The sequence below is a fragment of the Heteronotia binoei genome, chromosome 13, assembly GCF_032191835.1.
Source record: "Heteronotia binoei isolate CCM8104 ecotype False Entrance Well chromosome 13, APGP_CSIRO_Hbin_v1, whole genome shotgun sequence".
Classification (NCBI taxonomy): domain Eukaryota; kingdom Metazoa; phylum Chordata; class Lepidosauria; order Squamata; family Gekkonidae; genus Heteronotia; species Heteronotia binoei.
The window spans coordinates 17,613,722-17,623,094 of NC_083235.1; the positions used below are offsets into that span (position 1 = coordinate 17,613,722).

Genomic DNA, 9,373 nt, shown 5'->3' on the forward strand with positions numbered 1-9,373 from the left:
CACACTAGACCTTTAATCCTGGGTCAGCCCTGTCCCCAAACTGATTTTCTACACTAGAATCATAAAAAATGGTGATGCCAGGGGGTGTAGCCTGATATGCAAATGAGTTCCTGCTGGGCTTTCTCTCTACAAAAAACCCTGTGTGAAACAATGGTGATGCCTAGGGGTGTAGCCTAATATGCCAATGAGTTCTTGCTGGGCTTTCTTTCTACAAAAAAAGCCCTGCACGAAACAATGGTGAGGCCAGGGGGTGTGCCCTAATATGCAAATGAGTTCCTGCTCTCCACAACAAAGCCCTATGAGAAACAATGGCAATACCAGGGGTGTGTGGCCTAATATGCAAATGAGTTCCTGCTGGGTTTTCTCTACAAAAAAGTCCTGTGTGAAACAATGGTAATGCTAGGGTGTGTGGCCTAATATGGAAATGAGTTCTTGCTGGGGTTTTTTCTACAAAAAAACCTTTGTGTACTACATTATATCAGCTCAGCATCTACCTTAAAAGGCTTCTTGAATCTGAATCATCATCATTAAACCTTCCTCGCATCGTCATACTTTTTCAATTACTTTCTCCTATGTGGCCACAGTGGCATGAGGAAGATTTCCATCTGTCTGCTTGATATGTTTTAGTGATTTCCCTATTTTTTGTGGGGGAAAATATTAGAAAGTTTGTCACATCTTAAAAGTACAGCAAAATTCTCACAGGGGGTATGAACAATGGAGCCCAGAAGAAGATTGCAGATTTATACCCCACTCTTTTCTCTGAATCAGAGACTCAGTGGCTTACAATCTTATATATCTTCTCCCCCCACAACAGACAGGTGGATGGGGCTGAGAGGGCTCTCACAGTAGCTGCCCTTTCAAGGACAACTCCTACGAGAGCTATGGCTAGACCAAGGCCATTCCATCAGCTGCAAGTGGAGGATTGGGGAATCAAACCCAGTTATCCCAGATAAGAGTCCACACACTTCACCACTACACCAAACTGAGTATTTGGGTGGGGGGGGGGGGAGAAAGAAAGAGCACAATAACATTTAGAGGTTCTGGGTCTCTGCTCCTGTGAGCTCCTGCCCAAAAGGAGGCCTGGTGCATGGTATATCCTTTCTTCTCACTTCTTTTGAGGGATCTCAGCCACCAGGCGGTACCTGGAGAGCTTCTGGAATTAAAACTCATCTCCAGATGACAGAGATCAGTTCCCCTGGGGAAAATGGATGCTTTGGAGGGTGGGCATCATACTCCACAGAGATCCCTGTCCTTTCCAGTCTCCACCCCCAAATCTCTAGGATTTTCCCCAACCTGCAGCTGGCAACCCTCCCCTCCCCCCCTGCTGCTGTCCAGGGAGGACTTGGCAACCCTCATTTCATTTCCTTCTGATTCATCAAACAGAACCGTTGGAGGTGGTTGCACTCAATTTATTGAAGGTTTTGAAGCAGAGAAACCCTTCATTCAAAGCAGAAATCTGCTCTCCCCTCCCCCCCACAGGAACTTTTCAAATGACTCTTTTTTCATGTGCAAAAACAGGCATTCTCCCCACCTAATGGTGTGCAAATATATGTTCAGCAAGAACATGTTCAGCAAGAAATGGACAAATACTAAGAGTGGTGAGGTCCTTTTTGAATAGCAAAACACGAAGAAAAGGGCTGGTGCGTAGGCCTTCATACGAATTACATGTTGCAATCCCGTGTCCATTCGGAGAGGTCTTTTCCTTTGCAGTTTTTCAGCCATCCAACCCTAAAAGTCATAAAAAGAGGGGGGATATATGGGTCACATGCCTCTTCTTTTGACAGCTCTAGGTGAGGTGGGCCTTCTTGGAGGTAGAGGTTCAGGTGGCTTCCAAGAGAGGCATCAGCTGCTGCTTCACCCTTCCCCATTCAATACGTCTTGACAGGGCCAGATTAGGCACACAAGCAAATCATGTCTTGTCTCTAGCTACTCCCGTCAATACGAAAACGAGTGCTGTCTTCTATACTCTCCCTCCTCAATGACCACCCAGGCCTTTTTTGTAGCAGGCACTTCTTTGCTTATTAGGCCACACCCTACTGATGTAGCCAATCCACCAAGAGCTTACAGTAGGTTCTGAAAGAAGAGCCCAGTAAGCTCTTGGAGGATTGGCTACATCAGTGGGGTGTGGCCTAATATGCAAAGGAGTCCCTGCTACAAAAAAAAAGCCCTGATGATGACTATTGCTCATGGTTAATGGTGAGTCCACTGCCTGGCATACTCTATGAGACTAAGCTTGCCCTGGATGAGGTGGCCGGATGAGGCTGCCTGAGCCTTGGATGAAGTGGGACCCTGCTCTTCTCCTTCCTTCCACCCCCCCCATCAGGGGGTGGGGCCATGGGTGGTTGAGGACCCTCAGTGTTTTGCCTGGGGCAGCTGTCCAGGTTGACCATTGGCTAAGGTCATGGTACAGCCTCATTAGCAGCTGTTGGATCTTCCAAGCAGAGGGATTAAGTAAGGAAGGACTCACCAGGCATCCATCTTTTGGGGGTCCTGGACGATTCTCTTAGCACACTCAATGTCATCGGTGATGTCATCATTTGTGAAACCTGCAGGGAGAAAAATGATTAGGAAATAAAGGAGCTTAAAATGTATTGGTTCCGTCAACCCCTTTCTGCAAATGCCCCTCTGCGCTGTATCCACTAGAACAGGGGTGGCCAAACTTGTGTAACATAAGAGCTACATAGAATAAAAATCAGATGTTTGAGAGCCTCAAGATAAGAAGTTTGAGAGCTGCAAGGCAGGCAGGCAGGCAGGCAAATAGATGGGGGGAGGGAGAGAGAGCTGGAAAGAAAGCAACTTTAACTTCAAATGTACCCTAGGCAAGGTTAATTTCTGGCACCCTCCTCCCTGATAATGTCACCAAGTCATATGGTGGCGCACCCAATTTGGTACCCCCAGAAGGCCGGCACCTAGGCATAAACTGGCTTGGATTAGAGGAAGGATTTAAAGAGACACTTTCTCCAGGCATGCTGATGTGGATGGTCATGTGGATGTTGAGATCCATTCAATATGTGTGAAAGAGCCACATGCGGCTCCCAAGCCACTGTTTGGCTACCTCTGCACTAGAGTGTTTTCAGGGACAGAACATTCTTCCAGCACTTTCTCGCTTTCCTCATTCTCATACATCCAAAACTCCCCCCAACCATGCTGTTCCAGGGGATACAGGTGAGAAAGTCATACTCTGGGATGAGTGGGTGCTGCACAGGGGACCAGGGAACGGCAGGAGAGTGGCCACTGTGGGACACAGGTTTATTTGGGAAGGCCACAAACACACTTAAATAACATCTTCAAGGATGAACACTAGAGTTCCCAAGTCCCCTGCAGCCTCTGGTGGGGGACTTTTTCTCCTGCGCAATGACATCACCTGGAAGTGATGTCATTGCGATGGCAACATTGCTTGCCGGCAGGTCCAGGAGTTTTCAGGAAAACTCTTTGGTTTTCCCGGATGCTCTAGCAATTTGAGAGGGGAAAACTCTATGGTACCTTTTGTACCATAGAGTTTTACCTTCCAAATTGCTAGAGCATCCAGGAAAACCATAGAGTTTTTCTGAAAATGCCTAGAGTAGTCAGCGAGTGATGTTGCTTGCATGATGACATCACTTCCAGGTGATGTCATCATGCTGGCGACATCAGGGGAGGTTCCTCCCACCAGCCCAATGTGGGCCAGTAGGTTGGGAACCTCCGGGGTGGGAAAACCCTGGCCCAACCTGAGGACTTGGCAGCCCTAGTTATCACACACAGCTAGGCCTGAGAAGAAGGAAAAACAGAAGACTTACCAGCATCCCAGTCTTATCTATAACATAAACATAACTTATCCTATGCCTTACTGAATCTCCACTGTGTTTCTAAGCAACAATAGCAGTAGGGAGTTCTTAGAGCCTCAAAGTCAGATTTGACCGGTCAAGAGAGACACATGTATTGAATTTTTGCTACGTCAGTTTGTAGCCAGTGAACTGGTGCCAACCTGGTGAAGCGTATCAGTAGTGCGTAGCTGGCTCTCACAATGAAATTGTGCTGGGTGTTGCAGCCAGTTAGTAAGTGTATGTGCCAACGTGTCCTCAAGGGTATATAAGGTTGTGACCATTCTGAAAGAAGCTGGAGTAGCTTGGTATTGCAAGCTTTGGTTTACCTCTGCTTTCCAGTTTATTGCAGTAAGTTTTATTTCCTTCCTCCTTCACCTGGACTTCGACTATATGTCTTTCACTGGCCAAGGCCATTCCGATTTGCAGATTTGTACAACATCACTTAGTAACGACAAGATGGAACCCTTCTTCCGAAAACATCTCCACCCACCACATTCAAGAAGTGAGCAGTGACTCATGAAAGCTCCTCCCGTGCCACCAATTTTGTTATTCTTTAAGATGCTCCTGGAATCTGGTTCCATTCTACTCAGGGCTTTTTTTGTAGCAGGAGCTCCTTTGCATATTAGGCCACACACCCCTGATGTAGCCAATCCTCCTGGAGCTTAAAGTAGGCCCCATACTAAGAGCCCTGATTCTACTGCTGCCGACTGACTGACATGGCTACCCATCTTGATCCACATTCAAGAGATTTCACAGATCGTCGTCTAGACAGGCCAACATGAGCATGGTACTTACTGCTGCAGGGTTTGTTGCACGCGTTTGCTGATGGAAGCTTTTCATGTTGGCACCAGTATCTGCTGCCTATCTGAAAAATCCCAAAGTTTAAGCTGCCATCTGTATTTGCAGAGCCCACAACGCTGGTATCGTATTTGCTCTCGTGATAGGCCATGCAGATCCCTGAAAGAAATGGAACAGAAAAGGGGGGCTATCAAGGAAACTGCAGTGGGGAATAACTGCACAGTGGCAAATATTTTGCAACTTGATTGGCCTACAGCAGGGATGGCCAAACTGCAGCTCGGGAGCCACATGTGGCTTTTTCATGCATGTTGTGTGGCTCTTGAAGCCCCCACCACTCTTCGTCAAGCCTCCCTCCCTCCCTCCCTTCCTCCCTTCCTTCCTTCCTTCCTTCCTTCCTTCCTTCCTTCCTTCCTTCCTTCCTTCCTTCCTTCCTTCCTTCCTTCCTTCCTTCCTTCCTTCCTTCCTTCCTTCCTTCCTTCCTCTGATGTTCATGTCTTCCGGCTCTCAAACATCTGACATTTATTCTATGTGGCTCTTAAGTTAAGTAAGTTTAGCCATCCCTAGCCTACAGCCTTCTAAAATTGTAAAACACTCCCGGGCCATGACTCCAGTGGAAGGATCTACTTCAAAACTTCAAAGCCCAAAGCTGCCCTCAGCCTGTTAGGGGAGGGCGGGATATAAATCTGATGAAATAAACAAACAAACAAAACAGAACTTATCATAGAATTGGCAAGGACTTCCAGGGTCATCTAGTCCAACCTCCTGCACAATGCAGTAAATTCACAAATACCTCCCCCCCACACACACCCGCATTGACCCCTGCTCCATGCCCAGTACATGGCAAAAAGAAAAAAGAAAAAGTCCAGGATCCCCAGAAAAACTGGCTTGGAGAAAAATTGCTGCCTGATCCCGAAATGGCAATCAGCCTTTCCCTGGGCATGTAAGAAAGGGCTGTGAGAACTCTGATGCAGCCCTTCCTGCCCTCCCTCTCATGATCTGTCTAAGTTCAGAGAATCAGCATTGCTGTCAGATGGCCATCTAGCCTCTATTGAAAAACCTCCAAAGAAGGAGAGGCCACCACCTCCTGAGGAAGCCTGTCAGGAAGTTCTTCCTTATATTTGGTTGAAAACTCTTTTGGTTTAATTTCAACCTGTTGGTTTTGACCTGACCTTCTGCACCATCCTCTATATCAGGGATGGCCAATGGTAGCTCTTCAGATATTTTTTTGCCTACAATTCCCATCAGCCCCAGCCATTGGCCATGCTGGCTGGGGCTGATGGGAGTTGTAGGCAAAAAACATCTGACGAGCTCCCCTGGAGAAAATGGCTGCTTTGGAGGATGGACTCTATGGCATGGTACCTCACTGAGGCCTCTGTCCTCCCCAGGCTCCACTCTAAAATCTCCAGGAGTTTCCCAACCTGGAGTTGAGAACCCTATCCCCACCCCACCTCCAGTTGCCAGGGAAACCCTGGCAATGCTACGTGGATTTTCACATCATCACCCGTTCTTCATTGATCTTTTATTTCCTTCCTCCTTCACCTGGCCTTCGACTATATGTCTCTCATAGGCCACAGGCATTCAGATTTGCAGATTTGTGCAACACCGAGTGACAACAAAATGGAACCCTCCTTCAAAAAAATCTCCACCCACCACATTCAAGAAGTGAGCAGTGACTCACAAAAGCTCCTCCCCTGCCACAAAGTTTGTTAGTCTTTAAGGTGCTCCTGGACTCTGGTTCCATTCTACTCAGGGCCTTTTTTTGTAGCAGGAACTCCTTTGCATATTAGGCTACACACCCCTGATGTAGCCAATCCTCCTGGAGCTTACAGTAGGCCCTGTAAGAAGAGCCCTGTAAGCTCTTGAGGATTGGCTACATCAGGGGTGTGTGGCCTAATAGGCAAAGGAGTCCCTGCTAAAAAACCCAACCCTTATTAACAAACCAGAGGGAACCCAAGTTCCAGCAGGAGCGGTCCTTGTTACTTTGGATGTAGTAGCATTGTTTTCTAACATTCCCCATGAAGAATTGAGAAAAGTTTTGGAGAGTGTTTTTTTTTTTTAATAAAAGGAGCAGTCACTACCCTCCCACACACTTTTTGCTAGACCTTGTGGATCTGATATTGGAACATAATTATTTTAGGCAGGGGTCATTTTGTAGGAAAATAGATGGTGGATTGTTATGCAGCTGCACCTACTATTCAATGGACAAGGAGGTGGAACTCTCAGAAGGAGGAGGAGGAACACTCAGAAAGATTCAGGAGCTGTGCTCCTGTGAGCTCCCACTGAATCTGAGGCCTGATTTTAGGTACAGAGACCAGTTCTACATACAAATCAAAGGTATTGCTATGGGTAGCTCCAGTGCTCCAGATATGGCTAACTTATATATGGAAAAATCTATCTTCTGTTTGCTATAGCTATAATCAAATTAAATACTATGATGAACTTCATTACTCCAGTCAATAATTTTTTGTAATGTCTCCTGGTTCTGAAAAGTATTCACAAGTTTAGGATGCTGGCACCATCAGGCTTAAATGCATCTTTAGATTTCTCAGCATTTATATAAAATATAGGCAGTCATGGAAGTCGACAAGGTATGGGGGAAAGAACTAAGGAAAAGAGATTGATATCTGGTTTCAGCTCCGGAGCTTTGGTAGAATGGGTATGTATGTAGCGCGTTGGTAGGTTTCTACATTGAGAACCGGTTGTGCCAGACTGAAGACAGAGAGCTATTACCAGGAATAAAAACATTTGAGCACTGGATGAGTGAAGCAATCTTGTTCATGTACATTTGGATTTGTTTTTGATCTGTTTGCTGTGATAGTAATAATATGTATGTTTGTCAGTTCCATACTCAATTGCGACCAGGAAGACGAGACGGAAACATTAAATATATCTAGAATTTGTGTCGCCGCCGAAACACTGCATAAACTGCATATGCAATCCACAAGATGTCCAGAGTGTGATCTACTGTTGAGCTGCCAACTAATACAAGCGTATGAAGGAAACTGACAAAGAACCTGCAAGTCACTGCAAGCATTAAATTGGTAGGAGTAGACGCACACACATTATCGGAACTGTTGCTTTAAGAAGCTTTAAAGGACGGCACAGTAAGAAGAAGAAAATGAAGATATTGGATTTATACCCCGCCCTCCACCATCTCCTTTACCTTCCTCCCTCACAACAAACACCCTGTGAGGTGGGTGGAGCTGAGAGGACTCTCACAGCTGCTGCCCTTTCAAGGATAACCTCTGCCAGAGCTATGGCTGACCCAAGGCCATTCCAGCAGGTGCAAGTGGAGCAGTGGGGAATCAAACCCGGTTCTCCCAGACAAGAGTCCGCACACTTCACCACTACATCAAACTGGCTCTAGTCCAATGAGAGTTTGCAATGTAACTTTGGTCTTTGTAATAATGGGAAAATGTGTAAATACACTATATAAAGTATGAGACACTAAAAATATTTAAGATAAGGTGAAATAGTATACAGGGTTTTTTGTGTGTGTATAAACCCACCTGGGGATTGGCAACCCTGTAGAAGGTGATTCCCGCTCCACTACAGCACACCGAGTGTAATCCTGTGGCCTAGAGAGATGGTCTATCACAGTACTCTGTACCAATGTTCCCTCTAAACTGTGGAGTCTTGTGAGCAAAAATTCTACTTTATGAGTTACTGGCATTAGAGATGTGATCTGCTGGCATTAAAGTTGTGAGCTACTGCATAAATTAGTGTGCTCTGGGGTCATCCTTCCTGAGCTAAGACAACACTGTGTGAGCCAGAGGCTAAAAATCTGTGAACTAGTTCACACTAACTCAGCTTAGAGGGAACACTGCTCTGTATAGAAATTCAGAGAAGCAAACATTTTGTCCCCCCCCCCCGAAAGACCTCTGAAATGGGGGAGAGTTTTCATGGGGAGGGAAGCAGTCTGTAAATGTAACTCCTCTATTTGTGCCTGGGAGCTGGAACTAAAGAATACACAGACACGAAAAAGGAAGAGAAAACTCACAGTCCGCCAGTGGGTAGCCTTGGAACCCATCCAGGCCTTCGTTTTTCATCTTCGTGGCCAGTTCACATTTCTCCCAAATTTTGGCTTCATTTGTGGCGATCAGGAGGAAAAAGAGGGCAGAAAGAGCCTGGATCTTCATGGCTGCAGCTCCCTGGAGAGTGATGTGAAGCTTTACCCACATTCCCCCTGGCTTTTATAGCCCAGGTCTCTGAGTTAGGACACTGCAGAAGAGCAGGAAGACAGTTGATGATCTTTCCTGGAACCATTTCACATGCTAATGACCTATTAGCAGCATTATCTTCTCTTGCCTCCCAGATAATAAAGGGGAGAGGTAAGCCGATTGACCAATGGCAACAATACCCAAGGAAATAAACATGCCTGAGATGAAGATTTCAACACTACAGGTGATGAGAATGTCATGCATTAATTAAATCCAAGAGGGCAGCCGTGTTGGTCTGAAGGAATAGAACAAAGAAGTTGACAAGTGGTACCCTTAAGACCAACTAAGTTTTATTCAGAATGTAAGGTTTGGTATGCTCTAATTCGTATGCATTAATTAAGTTCAGCACAAACAGGATTGCCCAGGAACTACCCTTGATTGATCTTCCTCGGTTACAAAGGAGGCGAGCTCTGGATTGGATCACCTTGATGGCTTCTGTTGAAATCCATCGCAGGCACTTAGCTAAGCAGCTTTAGGGTTAGGCAAAAGCCCTTTTGCTGGGCTCGCGTCTCTGCCTCCATGACTTCAGAAAAATCTCACTCAGCTCAGCTC

The 9,373-nt window shown here is 46.2% G+C and overlaps 1 protein-coding gene across 1 annotated transcript; it reads right to left on the reverse strand.

The window, feature by feature from the left end:
- Nucleotides 1–1,393: 1,393 nt before the first annotated feature.
- On the reverse strand, nucleotides 1,394–8,894 carry LOC132581151 (lysozyme C, milk isozyme-like). The gene is made up of 4 exons (XM_060252259.1): nucleotides 8,602–8,894; nucleotides 4,599–4,760; nucleotides 2,468–2,546; nucleotides 1,394–1,728 (listed from the first exon to the last, which is right to left on the reverse strand). The coding sequence occupies exons 1-4, from the start codon at nucleotides 8,780–8,782 to the stop codon at nucleotides 1,662–1,664; spliced, it is 489 nt and encodes a 162-aa protein (XP_060108242.1). The 5' UTR covers nucleotides 8,783–8,894; the 3' UTR covers nucleotides 1,394–1,661.
- Between the last annotated feature and the right edge of the window lie 479 nt (nucleotides 8,895–9,373).

Excerpts from the sequence above, each read along its gene's own strand:
- LOC132581151 (XM_060252259.1), bottom strand. The coding sequence starts at position 8,782 with ATGTGGGTAAAGCTTCACATCACTCTCCAGGGAGCTGCAGCCATGAAG. Across the intron at positions 4,761-8,601 it reads AGGCTACCCACTGGCGGACT|GGATCTGCATGGCCTATCAC; the intron begins GTGAGTTTTCTC and ends CATTTCTTTCAG. Across the intron at positions 2,547-4,598 it reads GTGCAACAAACCCTGCAGCA|GTTTCACAAATGATGACATC; the intron begins GTAAGTACCATG and ends TTCTCCCTGCAG.